General features: G+C 31.7%; 1 protein-coding gene across 1 annotated transcript; it reads right to left on the minus strand.

The window, feature by feature from the left end:
* Positions 1-12727: 12727 nt before the first annotated feature.
* On the minus strand, positions 12728-16440 carry LOC125824232 (probable carbohydrate esterase At4g34215). The gene is made up of 2 exons (XM_049503580.1): positions 15790-16440; positions 12728-12967 (listed from the first exon to the last, which is right to left on the minus strand). The coding sequence occupies exons 1-2, from the start codon at positions 16438-16440 to the stop codon at positions 12728-12730; spliced, it is 891 nt and encodes a 296-aa protein (XP_049359537.1).
* Between the last annotated feature and the right edge of the window lie 2135 nt (positions 16441-18575).

An 18575-nucleotide genomic window follows, 5' to 3' on the forward strand; every position in this document is an offset into this window, starting at 1 on the left:
TAAGTTGTGGTCTTTCAACTTCAGCAAGCTCACATAAGCTCGCCTAACCTGTTAGGTGAATCGCATTCCCAGACGGTGAGCCTCAAAACTCATTTTGAACTATGTTTGTGACATAACTTGTTTCAACTAACGTTCACTCGATCTATATTTTGAATTTTTTTGCCTTGCAGGAAATGGCCAGAAACAAAGGTAAGAGAGTTGTGATCTCTCCTCCTCTTCACCTTCCAAAGAAAAAAAAGGGGATTTCTATCAAGTGTTTTCTGAGGCTCGCAACAACAAGCCATTTCGTGCTCTTTTATGTGTGTGGGTGAGAAGGTAAAGAAGGTGATTGCCAAGAATAGAATGGTATCAGGTATAAGTTGGCATAAATTTCTCAGGCTCAGTCCCCTCTCTCTAGAGTTCTCCCAACCATAGCTCTAAGAACCCTCACTAGGCTCAAAGTTGTTGTAGAATGCACTATTCTAGAGAAGAGACATCTCTAAACTGAAGGGGTGATGAGTGATTATCTGACCATTTGGGACATTATCAAGTATCACAAGTTGGAAAGGTTCATGAGATCCTGACCTTCTTATGTCCTGACATGGGTGAGAGAATTCTATGAGTCCTACGCAAAGGCATTACTAAAGAAGAGAATGGGCACTATTTGGAAGCGCTTAGAGGAGGTAGAAGTTCAGTGCAAGATGGTACAGTGCTATGCATGTGTCATTAACAATATTTTGTGTAGCAAAGGCACTAGAGCTGACGATTAGAGGCTCTAGTTTAAACAGGTCCTAGATGCACTAAAGAGGTGGCTGGCACTCCTAATTTTTGATATCTCTCCTCCGTGGATTGTTGATGGAGCACGGGTAGAAAATAAAGATATGAACATCAACTCCAAGTATTTGTTCACCTACGTTAGTAGTAATCTTATGTCATCCAAGAATGAGTCCATCCTCCGGCATCCAAAGGTCATTTTAGTTGGTACCATCATTAATATGATAGAGATCCACGTCAATGGGATTATTGTAGAGGAGATGTTGATGTGAGGTTATCAGGAGCACATATCTCTCCCTTTCTCACTCTATATCACACGGTTGTGTGAGGTTGTAGGAGTCCCTTATCAGAAGAGGATATATGTCAAGATCACACCCACCTTCTCTAATGATATTTGGAGGATTGAGGCAGATTAATTAAGATATGATGTGGCTTAGAGAAATCCTCCACCACTAGACATTACCCTCCTTGTAGACCCTACTATCCTTGAGGTCAATACACTCAACCTGCTCCTTCTAAGAAGCCATCAGGTACCGCTCAGCCTTCCTCTATACCTTTTACCTCCACTAGTGATGGTCTTGTTCTTTGTTTCTCGACCTCCCTTGACTAAGACATGATATATCAAATGGGAAACCTTGTGCAGTCTGCGGATGTGAGAGTAGCTAGGGTAGAAAGGGTGATGCCCAAATTTGTTGAGAAGGCCATTGAGGATGCATTGCTCCTAGTTAGAGGCTAGATGGTGTCGTTTCATAATAATTTGCCATCGTATCGTGAGAGGTTAGATAACCTCAGTACTAGGATGGAAGCTAGGGAGAAGATTGAGGGTGGCTTAGATGATTTAACTACTATGAGGGTTGAGATCACTACTCTAAGGACTGATATTTACCAGGTAGGTCCACATATATTTCTATGCTTTGTGGTGAGGTCCCCTTACCTGATGTGCCCGAGTGTGTGACTCATTTACAACTAAGAGTGGATGTGTCTAGTAGTGCTGGTGAGCAGCCTGGTGCAATTGATGATGTTGGTGAGCAGCCTGATGAGGCTGATGCTGAGAAGGAAGGGGAGACGTATGAGGATTAGTTCTGGAGAGAAAATGAGCAGCGGATTGTTGAGACTTTGATGAAGCAGCAAGATTTTGTGGAGACAAAGATGTTGGCTACAATAGAGCGATCTTGTGTGGAGACCTCCGCAGTTGGTACTAGTAAGGTTTCTTCAGACCCTACATTAATCTTTCCAATGTGCTGAGAACTGATGCCACGATTGATACTACACTACCTACTCCTGCTCCCACTTTGTCGGGCACTGATTTCATAGATGATTTTGTACCTTCCAACACTCCAGATCTGAGCACTTCATAGGCATAGCCTATTGGGAGGACTTTTACATCACTTTCCTCCTATTCTTACTTTATTTTTCATTGAGGACACTACTGATTTTATTTTGGTGGGGTGAGGGCACTTGTGCCAATATTCCTTTGTTTTATTGTATTTGTTATTTTGTTATTTTCAGTTTTAGTTTGACACATTTATAGTACTTTGATATTTTGGTTTCTGTTAAAGCTAATGGTTTTGACTCAATGTGTCTATCTATCATCTGCCCCATATGTTTGAAAGTTTTTGAAATGCTTGAGTTTTCATTATGATGTTCGAGGATCGATTGTATTCAATATCGATGTCTTGGATAGTACTTATGATGAGAAATGTGTTTTGTGCTAATGATTGCAAGAAGAAATCAGTTTGGCATTGCTTTTGGATGACCTTTTTGATTCGTGTGTTGACTAGTTTCATTTTGATGTGATCCTTACAATGAACATCACATATAAACTTTTGATATTATAGGACTGTGCTAAATGATTGTGTTTGAAGTGCCTTCTGTGGTGAGGGTTTACTTGAAGTCATGTTTGTTGAATCTTAAGATTTTCCTTGTTAGTCTGATTGTCTAGCTTTGGTAAATGTAATAAATGATCTTGGGCATGAATTTTGAGAGAAAACCCAAATGTTTATACATTTTGTTACTACCTTGTAAGGGTGTGCAACCATTTTGGCACCATTTGAGTCTAAACATTTGTTGCCAACCTTGTGGAAACCTCTTGAGCCAAACTGCCCATAACTTCTCACCCATAAATCCTTTTCTAAGAATTAATTTGTTTGAATAGCCCGCATAGGCCGAAAGCCTAAGTTGGGAGTGTGGAAATAAAGGAGGAAAGAAAGCCAAGTGGAAGAAAAAGTGAAACTCAACTTTAAAGTCTGATTCATAGTTGGATATTTTTGTTGACAACAACCGCCTATTCTCTTACATGTCTTAAGAAAATTTGAGCATTAACAATATTATATTTAAATGTCCCCATATGAGCATGTTTATGTTTTTATGCATTGCCCTCTTACATAGTACATTCCATGTACTAAAGCATATTTGTGCGTGCATTGCCTAATAATGTAGGGTCAGACGATTCCTCTCCACCCGTTCGTGGCTAGCTTGGATCACTATTGCTAATGGATTGGTGAGTTCTCATATACTGAGGGAGAAACCATGAAGACCTTTACAGTTCTTTTCGTCATTTTCTTTTGAGACTTTGTACGTGGTGTATGGGTTACGTCTCTACCACTCTTATTATGGTTTAGTATGGCTTGTCAAGACAAATTTTTAGTATTTATGTTTCCAAATCTCTTATGCGATGAGATACAATTGCTTTGATTCTACCTTTCTCTATTATGTTGTGTTGTATGTATGTCAAGTTTTTTGTGTAGGCCTCTCGAGGTCTTCGATGCCATGTCACGTATAGGATATACTTTGGGTCGTGACACCTTGTAAGCCTCATGATCCCTCCAATTTCCTCCTCTGTCACTCTAATCTCTTTAGTGATTATCCATCTCTTTAGTCAAACCTTGATTCCAACCCGATCTAGGATAGTTAGGATGAGAACCCCCTATTTGGTTCCCCATGTATTGCACTTCTTCATTGTATAATGCCTCAGAATTTACATCATCTGGGCACTACGCAGTGCTTACACCAACTACGTTCATCGATATGAATCCACCCACCATGACATGCTTAGATAACATGTCAAGTTGTCACCCTCTTGGTTCCTTTCCATTTTCTCCTTGTTCATACCCAACTATAGAGAAGACATTTGGTCTCCCTAGTGTGCAATGCTCAGTTTATCTTGGTCATGTCATCAAGCAACATTTCTTCCACATAAAATGGTTGTCACATTATTCCTCCTTAAATGAGTTGGTCAACCAAACCTTTGTTTACTGTATCCAAGCTAAGATAGAAATACTACAACATGAAGGACATCATGCATCGGGTATTGCAACAATAACTTTTGCAATCGCAATCAAGTTTCATGGACAGGCTCACCGTCCACTCTCCTGTACTTGTGGATGCTATCTCTAAATTTCACAATCTTCGAAGGAGGGAAATATATTTGAATGAACACCTCTGCTAGTTCCTCCCACGAAGTTATGGAATCTTGTGGTACTACGACCAACCACTTGGTTGTTTCACCTGTTAAGGAGAAAGGAAACAACCTCAAACGCATGAACTCTTTTAAAATATTCTTGAAAGTGAAAGGCCAACATATAACTACAAAGTTATGGATATGTTCATGGGGTCTTTATGAGTAAGACCTCTGAACATCCCTCTCGTTTAGAGCAATTGCAACATCGTTCTATTACATGAAGCATAGTCTTCCCCATAGTAGGGGGGTAACTGGATTTCTCATGTGCTCTCGATGACATTAATATGCATGTCGTCCATATCACGTTGGGTTATCCACCAACTATCTTAGGCGGTCCACAATGGAGTGTCTTCACTTTTTAAAGCATTTTTGGCCTCTTTTTGCATTGATTCATCCTGGCCTTGTCCTTTAGCCTTAATAGCTACAAAATATCATCAGATAAGGTAATAAATAGTCATTGAGAACGCTATTTGTTGAACTAAAAGGCATCAAATGAATCAAAATCTCAAACTCATCAATTTTGAGGGAAACTAGGATGATCACTTTTCACTTATTCAATTTTCTTAAAATAATAGCTATTATTCCAACATCGGCATGGTGCCTTATGAGGATTTATATGATATGAAATGTCAATCCATTATGGGTTGTTTCAAAGTGGGAATGTCGTGGTTGTTTTTACCAGACTAAGAACAACAGGCCATGGAACAAGTTAAGCTAATCCGAGAGGGACTTTTGACAACTCAAAGTCATTAGAATTAATATGCAGATGTTAGGAGATGGGAATATGAAGAACATTATGAAATTCAACAAAAAAAGAGCAAGTTGAGCTTTATATGCATTAGACCATACCACATCTTGCAACAGATAGTCCAAGTTGCCTATGAGTTGTACTTATCTCTTGAGTTAGAGGTAGTACACCCAAGTTTTCCTATTTTTATGTTACACAAGTTTATTAGTGTTCAAACACGTATAGTTATGATGTAAAATGTTAATATTTTGAAGGAGTTATGTAATGTATAAGTCCCCAATGCCATAATGGACCACGAAATAAGAAGATTGTAATTTTTTTTGTAAAATAATGTATTGTAGAAGATTTGTAATGTGGAAGAGATGACGTGGGAAGCTGAAGAAGATAGGGAATCTAGATATCCCTACATATTTACTCCTTCAAATGATTTGCAAAGTATACAAAGAATATACCAGCATTTGAGTGTTTGAGGTACGTTACTTGGTGTTATAGGAGTTCATGTGTTGTTTCATATTATTTTGCATATGGTATTATCATTCGAGAATGAATATTTCTAAGGGGGGAGAATTTAATGCCCCATAAGTTTGTAATATTTAAAATAACAAACTTACGTTTGACATGCCAATTTATCATAATTTATATCAATTGTGATTAAGATGTAAGGATAAAATGGAAATTGGATGGTTATATCAAGTAATAAATATATAAAGTATCTTGAATTCATAGATAGAAGTTAGAGAGCGGGGGTACCTTGAAACAAAAAAATTTAAGTGAGGGATTTCTTATAAGAATGTTTTGATATGATCTTATTTATGTACTTATTTGGGATAAGTTTATGTTTCAATATACAATGAGTTCGGAGTCCTATAATATATTAAATCAAATTTCTATGAGTCTTATTTCCAACACACAAATTGTCAGTACGATGTGATATTAAAGAGTTATGACCATTTTACCGCAGGCCATACGGGAAATCGGGTTACAGATTCGGGTTTGATTTGGCCAAAATTAGAAGGTGTTTTATTGACTTCAAGAAAGATAAATTTCACATTTTCTTAAAGGAAAACCTTCATCGTCCATTGAAGATATTTCCAAGACCTTTGAGTTTAGAAAACACCTCCTTCTAGCTTGATTCTTCTTTGGCACATGTTCAGAGAAATGTGCTCCTTGTCACAAGCTTCATTTTATGCTATTTAATATCAGTTATCATTGGGATTGAAGAATATTCATGTGTAATCTGGGTTTTAAGTTAAGTATATGGTTTAGATACTTTGAGGTAATGTTTTACACCTACTTTTCTTAGAATCTCATGGCTTAATGATGGAAATTAATTCATATGACCTAGGCTTTGTTTTCATGCATATTCTTAAAGTTATCGAGTTTGGATGGAATTGTACCCTTGAGACAGATTTTTGTGCGCAACAAATAGAACCTTTTTGGTTGAGGTAAGTTTCCTCCCATCACTTCCCTCGTATTTTTATATTTTTATTTGTTTTGCGAGTCTTTGAGCCACAAGGCAAAGTTGGAGAGTCATGGATCCAGGAACCCTTGTTGTTGTGTGGGTTGTGAGATGTTTTGATGTGTATATTGATGTTATTAAAGTGATGGAGGGATGGAAAATTACTGCACCAATTTCAAGTGTCGTGTACGTAGGTTATCGATTGAATAGTGTGAAGTGTGCCTTGTTATATTACCTAGGGAGTTTGTTACTCTTGTGAGATATTGATAAACTCATGTTGTTGTTATTAGCTGCTGGTTATTTTGATGTTGTAATTTTTTTATGTTGAGTTAAAAGTGGGTTGGTCGTGATGGCGACCATAAGGGCTTAGCGATTGGTTATGGCTTGTTTTTGTAGCCTGGTTGATTCTCCCATTATTGCATTACTTTTGGTTTTCCAAGCTTCTTAGAAGCACCTTAGGGGATTCGATTGAAAGGAATGTTAAAGCTTTTATTTCTCTTTTGGCATGATCCTAATGGTCTAATCTTTTTATGACCAATATATTGTCATTATTTTACATGTAGCCTTGTCCTATTGAGTTGGCTAACACCATATGATATAATGCCTATCAGTGACACTCTACTCCATTCTTAGTGGCCTTGAAAAATATGTTATGATTGCATTTTGATCAATTATGATTACTTGTAATTATTGTGATGCTTTAACGTATGCTTTCTGCCTATTAGTTTGTTTTAGCCTCAACAAACAGTGTTACTACAGGGTTGTTGAGCATACATATTGATTGTTATATTGTACCTATGGGCTAGGTAGATTGCGCTTACGAGTTGGGTATACAACGCCTACGAGTCGAGTAGACTTGTTTACTTTCTTGACTATGTGTGGATGATATGCACCATTAGCATATAGTTCGGTAGGGTCGGTTCGAGCCTAAGTTTTTGCATTAGGTGTCAGATGCGCCTCTCGAATTTAGGGCGTTACATTTTAGTACAATATTTTTCACTTCACTATTAATTTCTTTTTTTCTTGATATTCATTTATAAATTTACGCAAAATTATTTAGAATTCTGAAAAAATAATTTGAAAAGAACACATTATTTTGAACTGACACTTTCTTCCAACAAACACCAAGCCATATTCTGAATAGCTAAGTCCGCACCTTGTCAACCTAAAATTTTACCATAAATAAAAAGAGAAGCTACTGGAGTGTGAATTGCTCCAACAATAATAAACATTTTTTTATCATGGAAGAAAGTAATTGATAACCTTAGGTACACTAAGGAGATTAAATATCTTAAGGACATAGTGCATTCTGTAGTCTCAAATATTTTTTTCTTAAACAAGTTTTTTTTTCTATTTTTTCTAGTTAATAAAACTATTCTGATCTTACTGTTTTGAACATAGTAATAAAACACTTATTTTAGACAATAGTTTCAAAAGACTAGATTTTTTAAAACTATATGCCTAGTCAAATACATTCATATAAATTGTAATGGAAGGATTAATGATTATTATCTCGAAAGCTCTGTGATTCCAATAAATATTCTTTAATTAAAGGAGTGACCAAAGTTAAATTTTATTTAGAGCAACTTGCATAAATGACTACATTTATAGGGTCATTACAGTTTAATAGCTATAAGTATACAATTTAGACAAAATGACTACATTTTATATCAATATCTTGCAATATTAAAGTATTTTATATGTTTTTAATTATAAACTGATACAGTTATAATTATAGTGTATTAAATAAGGTAATTTTTGGTACTATAATTAAATCCATATAATCACGTCTTGAAATTCTCAACTTCCAATTATTACATTAACAACTAATAAGGAAAAATTAGATGGATTGATACTTTTTAATAAATAATTACTGATTTTAGCGATACTTTAATTTTTATTTATTACCATTTATAGCAATACATAACAATACTATGTTAAATCTGCAATATGTATTAAAAGTGAATTATGTATGCAATATATATGTATTATAATTGTTTTTTTAAAATATATTATGCTTGTTTGGTAAGAAATTGACACATTGTATTATAAGTGTATTAAAATGTGTGATAAATGTATTAACCATCAATAAAACTTGTATTATATGTGAATAACAAATTCTTCTTTGTAATATGTATTAAAACTGTATTATAAATGAATTAAAAGTGATCGAGTGAAAAAAAAAATGTTATTGCTATAAATGGTAAATATTTTTTTAATATAGTATAGTTATGTAAGTTTCCCTTAATAATTACCTAGTCAATGCATATACTCTTGGATTCCAATCAGTTTTTAAAAAAACTTGAGCTAAATCGTACACAAATCTTTATTGTCGTCATTGTTCTTGCTCAAGCGTAAGTTTTTTCACATAAGTTTATTTAGTTAAATTGACTTATTTAAATTTTTCAAGGCAAAGAGTGCTTCTAAAGAAGCGTATTGGTTTTCTTCCTACCCAAAATCCAGCCCAAAAGTACTAGCATTTTTTTGTCTCCATTATTGCTTTCTACTTGTAGTTATTAAGGCTTCTTTGTCTTGCTAGTGTTGATGTGAATCATTCAGTTATGTGTTGTAAACTCAGATTGCATGTGAGCAATTCAAATCCACATATACTATTTATGTTTTCTTGATTTTTTTACTTGATGGCGGATTTATGTCGTGGAATTGTTATTATGAGGTTCCATAAATCTAGGAGATGAAGGGTGCTTCGAATTTTTTTTATAAAAAAAAATAGGCGAATTCCATGGCAAGTATATTATATCCCAAATTGCTTAATACAATTGTGTTAATATATCAATAAAACTGGACAATTCTGAAAAAAATGACAATGAACAATACTACAATACAATTATCTAAATGTATATGCATTCTACTGTATAAAAAATTGATACAATGTATACGTATACATTTAAATATTTTTAATGTATTTATGTATCAAAAAGCACTTATTTTCAATTGGACAATTCATTAAAAAATGACAAGTATCCAATGTATATGTATTATAATGTATTCAACATTTAAATACAATAATATAAGTGTAATTCAGATAAAGAAATATATTCATTCATTACCTCATTTGCATCAAAATGAATTTTAACATAATTAAATTGTATATTTGAATGCTGGTGAAATAACTTCTTTAAATTTTTTAACTAAAACAAGGAATCTTATGAATCAAGTCATATTCATAAACAATTCTCCACTTCATAGGATTTTTATTGAACACAAAACACAACTGCTCTAAAAGATATTCAACTGAGTTTTTCAAGAAATACATTCGCATTGACCGAATTGGTTTACAATCCAACCGCAACTTCCATGACATATCTAATTGTCATGACCAAGGACATGGCCTTTCCAAGAATGCCTCCAGCCCAACACTACAAGACGATCTTTCTTTGCCCGGTAAAGAATCCAGAACCACATGACAACACACAATTCTTTTCTTGTTACATAGTTTCAATGCTTAGGTTGATGTATGGTGATGCCTTTGAAGGTTATGCCATGTCCGTATCCACCTCCCATCTCCTTTTCTCTTCTCTTCGTTCTCAAAAAAAATTCTATGAAAATTGATTAAACATATAGATGTATACAAATATAAACTTCATATAAATGAGAAAAAAATGCAATTAGAAGATACCAAATGAAGATAATCACAAAAATCTAATTCCTACAATCATGTAAAATATATTGAATTAGAAGGAAAATGAGGGGAAAAATAAAAAAGAGACGTTGATACAGAGATATTGAAAGAGAAAAATATTGAATATGGTAAATATGGGGAATAGAGCAGCATAAAATGTGCCTATAACATTTATTAGGCATGTAGTAATATCTTTTCTATCTAATAATCATCTAAATAAATAAATAAAATTAGAAAATAAACTAACAATTTGTGTATAATAAAGTTTGCTATAGTTATATCCATATAACATAAATAACATAAACTGTATATAAATATTGATGTTTGCTATATTGATTTTCCTTCTATTAATAACAAAAGGACCAACAAATAGGAAAAAGAAAAAGACACTATTAGGGCCCGTTTGGCCATGCGATATGGTTATGATATGGAATCATGATATGGAATCATGAGATGAAATTGAAGATTTGTTTGGACATGCGATATGGAATTTTTGTGTTGTATATTTTCTCATAAACATAAAAATCTCATAAGTTGTAAAACTATTAAAATAGTCCCAATTGTTTATTCAATCTTATCAAACAAACAAAAATTATAAAATCGCATAATAAATTATTACAAAGTTATTTGTTCTTCAGTTAAATAATTGTTTCATCTAACTTTAATTTAATTTAAAAAATTGAACATAAATTGTACTTGATATGCTCATATCTCTCAACTACTCTTACAAATAACCTATAAAGTAGAAAAAAAACATACATTGGTGATTAAATATTAACTTAGAAGTTAAATGCACTGAGATAAAAATTAACAAACATCACTAACTTCTAACTATTTACAAGAAAAATCAATAGTTAAATATTATTGAATAACGAAATTTTAAAAAGTTACCACAAGTTTGAGTCAAAAACACTTCTAATAAAATTTAATCAAAAAAATTATAACTAGTCCACTTGACTAAATATTAATAACTAGTTGATCAAATTTTCCCAAGTCCTCAATCAATTTGGACTTGATATCCTTCAGTCATGTGAACGAACATTTTGCAAATACTAAGATTAAGAAAGTGCGGCACCGCCAATGAAAATTGTCTTTTATCAATATTATGCTTAGTCATAAGATTAAGACGTTTTTTTTTACTATGAAAAATCAAAAAAGTATTACTCCCTTCGTTCTCATTTATATTCACCAAATGAATTTCCACTTTATCATTTATATTCACCAAATTTAAAGTGATAATAAATTTTATATTGGTGAGAATAATAAATTTTAAAAAGTAATGATGTGATTATAAATTTTATTTACATATGAAACAAATGGTTAGTAGATATAAATGTGGGGTTGTTTTAACAAAATATAAACTCATGGATCAATTATTATATTAAAATATCTCAAATCATGATATGGAATCACATGGTGATTCCATATCATGGTTTTTGGAGAATATGGTATCACCTCTCATGATATGGAATCATGAGATGGAATCAGCGTAAAATCGCATGTCCAAACGCTTATTCCATCTCACGACATCATATCATGATATGGTATCGCATGGCCAAACGCCTACTAAGGATAAGGCCTACGAAAAAGTCCAATATGGAAAAAACAAAAAGACACAAAGACAAAAATAGAAAGAGCCTCCATTAAGCAAGTAGATGAAACATCACTATCAACTTCCAGCAACACCGAAGGAAGCATTGCTGGAAAATTGGTGGCGAACAGAAAGAGCTGGAGAATCACGATTCGTGGGAGGAGAGGAGCCTTTAATACTTGCAAATTCTAGGTAATCTTCAAGATCTAAGGTATGGAGTTTGGGTCAATCTTACATTGGACGTCTAAAAATTCTCACATATGCCGTGAAATCGATTTCCTCTTCAACTCCTTACTAATTAATATTTACTACAATTCTCAAAAACGATGTTGCGTTGATTGTATTTGAACTTGATTTATATGATTTTAAAAAATAAAAATAAATATATATATATATATATATATATATATATATATATATATATATATATATATACTCCCTTCGTTCCTTTTTATATGTCACCTTTTTAGATTGCACTTGCATTAAGAAATTAAGTTATTTTACTTTTCTACCCTTATTCAATATTTTCTGAAGTGAACTTTTCAATAAATGATGAATATGCTCGATTTCAAAAATGAAAATGCATTATGATGACTATTTAAATTTTTGAATTTATTTTCAAAATTATATTTTATAGAAAAGTGAATGGAGAGAGTAATTAATCAATGTATGAAGTACTTCAATGAATAATATTAATTACTTATTAGTTTTTCTAGGTTGGTCAAATTATATATTTTCAAAATGAATTAACTACTCTATCAGGGGTATAAGACGAAGAATATTATAATTTATGCATTGATATTATGAAATGATAAGTAATATGATCCAACTATTTATAGAAAGGGATGACATATAAAAAGGAATGAAGAGAGTAATAAAAAAAGTATCACTCAACGGAAGGTTATCATTTATGTCGTCTTATCGATTCTTGTAAGGTCATCTTCCTAATTCAGTTATGTTGTTCATTCTACAAATTAAATTAAAGCAGACTTTTAGAAAAATTATTCAACAAATAATAAGTCTGAAAGATGAAACAATTTCAAAATGAATAAATCCTTGATTTTATAGTTGTGACATCATATCATGTGATATTCAGTTTTGGTGGGTGCTGTAAAGTTGGAAGAAAGAAATGCGTCAGCCAACATATTAGCAAGTCGAATTTGTGCTGCAGTTGTGAGATGAATACCATCAGGATTCAATGGTAATCCGTTTGCGTCAACCTTCACTGCATTTGGAAGTTCAACATCTATTTGAGCTTGTCTCACTATATCTACAAACTTTCCTTTAAACCATGGACTTGGAACATGTAGGATTACCTGTAAAATCACTTCAATTAGAATATCTGACATAAATTTTATTATAAAATCAAACACCAAGTATCATTATAATAATATCTTTATCGATATAATATAATTATCTGTGTTAATCATTTTATTTGGTTCAATCTTATCGGATCTGACTGGTAAATTTGAAATATAATTTTATCAGATTTCACTCGTGTTTTATCTTGATCAACTTATTCTATAATTATTATTTCATTTAAACCTCGCCTATTTGAATAATAATTTTATGGTTTACTATTAAATTGAATTAATTAATAATTTTCAAATGTAAGTACAATTAGTAACTAAGGATTAATAATTAAATAAATAGATTGCTATATATTATTATTTTATCAACTGATTATACCAAATTTAAACAAATTTTTGGTGAGCGTACGTTGATAATTCTATGAAGATAAATATCAATGTATTTGTCATGGCAAAAAACAAAATCACTTATAATAAATATATTTTTCGTTATAAGAATGCTTTATCATTATAACTACAATATAATAGGAAACTTTTGTAGCAATAAGTATAAGTTCTTAGTCACAAATCATGAAAAACTTGTAATTAATTTTTTATCATGCATATTGCTAAGAAAAAAAATATCATACAAAAGAGTTTAGCCAGAAGAAAATTCATATATAATCACATCATATTTTGTAGCAATATATGTTGTGTGTTGTAGTTATAGCCTACTAATAAAGCAAGATATTAATTTTTTGGGCAATTTTCAATGGGTGAACACTTTGAGGATTCTCTTTAATTGTTTAATCATAAGTAACATTGTGTACTTAATACATAATTATATATTGAAGAAATGTTAATGATTTTAGCTCATGAAATCACTAGAAATTGTTTAGTATGACCTTTCATCTATATGTTCATCAATTTTGAACGTTCAAATACAAAATCTTTAGTTAACTATGAAAATCATCTCTATCACTCTTCTTGATATTGATATTGATTTTTGTTGATAAGATAGAGACATACTCCTATTCACTTCTATAATTTTTTTGTAAGTTAAATATCAGTTAACAAATATCATAAGAAAAAGCAAATAATTAGCAAATTATAATCCTTAATTCTCTTATTAATTTGTCTTTAGTAATATCAGTTACACTTATAAAATTATTTTATGATACTCCTTCTAGTTCATATTAATTGAATTATTGGGTTAAAATATATTTCCAATATAAAAAATAAGGATAAATTTTTTAGGAATGTATCAGCAAGAGGAAAGTGATGTATTGAGAGTAGATTTTTAATTTTTTTTTAAATGATAGGAAATTTTAGAGATTATGATAAAATAAGATGTTATTTGGATAATTTTTCCTAAAAGTTAAAAGACTACTTTTTACTATTGGCTTTTTAATTATTTCTAAACTATTTTCATAGAAAATATAAAGTTCTTGAGAACCCCGTTAAAAGGAAGGATAAATATGAAGAAAAAAAACGTGTTAGTAAAATAAAATTCTGATGAAAAATCAAGGCCAGATGCGCCTAAGTTTATTTAGTCCAATCAGCATTAAGGTATGTTTGTCAAACTAATGAGTGATAATATAGGTGTGTTTCTCCTACTCCAAATAGTTTAGATATTAAACCAAAAAAAAAAAAGATACAATTTAGGTGTGTTTTTTATAAACTTTACTCAACAAAAAAAATCGTGTCAACAATTATTTGGATAAGGGAAAACGAGGAAACATGTTAACATTAATGTTATGATAAGTTTAATGTGTTGATGCCATCTCATTTCGAGAAGCTCTAATCTTTCCAAAGAGGAATTTATTTGTGTATATTGTAGTATTAATTTTTATTAGAATTCTTCCGAGTTATAAGTTTCATTAGAAAGGAATGAAAGAAAGTAACCCAAATAAAATATGTATTTCATAGCATAATCTGATTATGACAAATTTATGAGTGTTATTTAATTAGTTTATCTTATTTATACAAATAATCACGTAAAATGCGGACTTATTAACTAATATTAAAATAAAAGGAGCGAATAAAAAAGAGAGAGAAAATCATAAGCATTCAAGTGTGAAGATGAGATGCAAGACATGCCCAAAAGAAGTGAAGAGCACAAACGTTTCTTCATCAACTTAAATTGAGTTATGAGCCCTGCCTTAGTTCATGCTTAAGGTTATCGAGATACAATTTCTATCCATTCCTGATTTTATAATATGGAATAAACAATACTTCAATATGAGTTAGTTTGAAGAAGTAATTAAAAAGTTTAAAGTTAATAAGTTATGTCTCAAGTCCAAGTAGACTTGAAGAGGGTACATCAATCTAAATGTTTGTTGCGAAAGACATACAATTAATTATGTCTTGAATCACAATTATTCTATGTTTTTATAGGGTAGATCACATATAGATATTTTTAGACCTTTCTAATCAAATAATTTTTCATAGTCTTCTATTTTTATTTACCATTTTCACGAAACACATACAATTAGAATCATGCTCGTTCAAAAACATAAGTTAGGCAAATTAGAGGAGTCTACAAGAATTTGACACAACCAAATTGACCCCCCATGAGTTTTACAGGTGCACCAAAACTAACAATATTATATATGTAGATAGCAACACCTGGCACTTTCAGATTCTACTACCAATACTCTGTCTTGACATGTACCTAAAGCATACCCTAAGATAATATCAGAAGCAATATGATTTTTTCAATTTGTATCTTGGCATGTACCTAATGTATAGCCTATGATAATATCAGAAACAATATGATTTTTTTTATTTTTAACTTTTAATATATATATATATATATATATAAAAGAATAAGAGGGGCAGGAATGTACCATGAGAAGTGGAAGGTGAGGAAAGTTTAAGTCAGTGCGCAAGTTTTGAATGAATTTTTGGAATTTGGGTTTGTAACGAGTTGCATCAAACTTGGTCCTTGTATCACTCTCACCATGAAACCACAAGAGTCCTCGAAGTTGTCCTCCATCTTTAAGAGAAAAGTTGACTTTTTTCACCAATTGGTCATATGGAATATTCCCGCGTGACCAATAGCGAATTCCTTTTCCAGACACAGAGCAAGGAACTAAACCTATTACACCAAAATTTGGATCCTTGTTAAGAATTGCATTAGCAAATGCCATTCCAGGCCCAATACCACAATTGCGAAGACAATCAACCCCATAATTTAGAGGCTCCTTAGCTATTTCCCAATGCAAATCAACATTAACCCTTAAAATATCTTCATTAGATTGACAATCGGGTGGTATAATACCATCCCAATAAGAGTAAGATACTCCTCCTTGACCTGCCATATTACTTTGCCCTGCTAATATGAAGATCTGTTTGTTCAATTTGTAGGTGCTCATATTCCTTATTATATCTTTTTTAGGATTCATCACAATCCATAAATACGGTATAACAAAAACAAAAATTAAGATTAAAACTATTTCTTCACTTTTAGTTGGCAATTTGTTGCACTTGAAAAACATCTTGATCGATCACCCTCAACTGTTAATTTATCCTTTTCTAAATCATTGCAAATCACCCAATGCAGGCTTGTACAAAAAGGAATAGTTTGGAGAAATTCTAAATTCTCATTACCATATCGCAAAACAAACTATAATACATATGCATGCATGTTTCTTTGTTTCATTGTATAATTCTATCTCTACAAGGGAATGACGAATGAATGATTATATTTCTAAACTCAAGTATTTTGTTTCAATGTATCTATGATAAGTTTTGTCTATTCATTACTGAAATTTCCAAAACATTGTCTATAAAATGTTTTACCTATTATTCACTTACTTGATTTATTCAATAATTCTGATTAATAAATTTTTTCATTAAGCTCTATTAAAAAAATTATATATCGGAAGGATCAAAAGGAATGATGTAAATATTTTAGTTTATTTTCACCAACTAAAAGTCGAGAACCCAAACAAATTATGAATATACAACAATTTAATTAGGACATTAATAGAGAACCAATTTTATGCTATAACCTACTCCTATTAGGTCGAATTCGTAAAAATTTAAAGAAATGAAATTCTCGATAAAAAATTATACTCGCTCATGTGAGGCGCACATATTTTCATTGGTGTGAGGATTTCTTGGGCTATGAGAGAAGCGTTTTTAGAAAACAAAGCATACTAATCTGGCAAACAAAGCAAAAAAATGATTCTTACATTAATAAAATAGAATAGAAATGTTGTCACTAGAACGGATCATACAAATAACATCTTTCTAGTCGCCTAAAAGGAAACATTAAAAGATAAGATAAGGCTATGCGCACACAATCTGTACATTGTGGGACCCATAAATTACCCATTTCTTTTTTTATTTTGGTAATAAAGGATATTATATATCTAATAAATCAATAAAGGTTGAGGAAAAGTTACATATGATAATACTACATCAGAGATATTAGTATACCCATATTTTACTAGATTATTAAAAGTTCTGGCTGACAATTTTTAAGTGATAGTGTATACATGCTGATCTTCTAGTAGTTGCAGCGTCTATAAGGATGGTGTTAGGAGGATTATACATTCTTTAATACCATTTTTCCTCGCATAAGTTGCTAGTATGTGTGCTAATTTGTTGCTCTCCCTAAAATTATGTTGGATTGTCAGATTCCCTAGTTTTTCCAGCCAATACCTGCATAAGGAAACAGGAGGTTTATAGATTAGATTAGTATCTTGGGTTAGAATTCGTATTATATCGCTGGAATTGGTCTATATCTCCAAAGGCTTGAGGTGAAATTAGTCGGCCAACTCTGCTCCTTTAAGTAAGGAAAGAATTTCCATATGGGTAGAGGTAATTCCCATCAATTTGTAGTGGAAATCAACTTTCGAGTTTCCCAGGTCGTCCCGAATTGCCCCTCCGATGCCTCCTATGCGGTTTAAGGAGTCGAAGGATCCGTCAATATTGAGTTTGAAAGTATCTTTCAGAGGAGGTTCCACTTGACCTGGCTGGATTATAGTGGTTGGAGGAGGAGTGGAGGTGAATTCGATGGTGCAAGCTATGTTTTAAGAGGTAACATTTTCTTTCAATATCCTTACTTTTTCTCACCCATTTTAAACTTTTTCTTCTTCTTTTTCTTTCTCCTCACAAAACTTTCTTGCAATTTTTTCCTTCTACTTGTTAAATCTAAACGCAACTTTATTTTTCAAATCATAAAGAATTCTTGGGACTCGCCCACCATATCTAGCATGTCTATTTTATCTCTATATCATTTATTGAGGATAAATTGAAGTGGACATGTCCAGAAAATTTAAATCTTTTTTATTGGATGAGCTTGGATAAATTGAAGGTAGTGAAATTAAAAAAAAAAAAATCATAATATCTTATGTCTTAATTTCATAAAATTGAACTTCTTTGTTTTTCTACCTTATAAAATGATATATAAAAATATGAGAACTTAGATTTTTTGTTGACCTATCCATTTTTGAGTTTGTTTATAGATCAGACATTTTTTTTGGTAAAAATTTTCACTCTACTATCTACTAATAAATTAACCATAAACAATTCATCACCATATTTAATATGGACTATATAGATACATATTTAAAAATAAGAAATACACAGAAATATGTATACTTTATATAACTTTTAAAAAAAA

Source organism: Solanum verrucosum, unplaced genomic scaffold (genome assembly GCF_900185275.1).
Source record: "Solanum verrucosum unplaced genomic scaffold, falcon-dt-bn FXZP01000201.1, whole genome shotgun sequence".
In the NCBI taxonomy this organism is placed as follows: domain Eukaryota; kingdom Viridiplantae; phylum Streptophyta; class Magnoliopsida; order Solanales; family Solanaceae; genus Solanum; species Solanum verrucosum.

Coding starts and splice junctions, on each gene's coding strand:
- LOC125824232 (XM_049503580.1), bottom strand. CDS start 16,440: ATGTTTTTCAAGTGCAACAAATTGCCAACTAAAAGTGAAGAAATAGTT. Junction 12,968..15,789: donor CTCACCTTCCACTTCTCATG/GTACATTCCTGC, acceptor GTGATTTTACAG/GTAATCCTACATGTTCCAAG.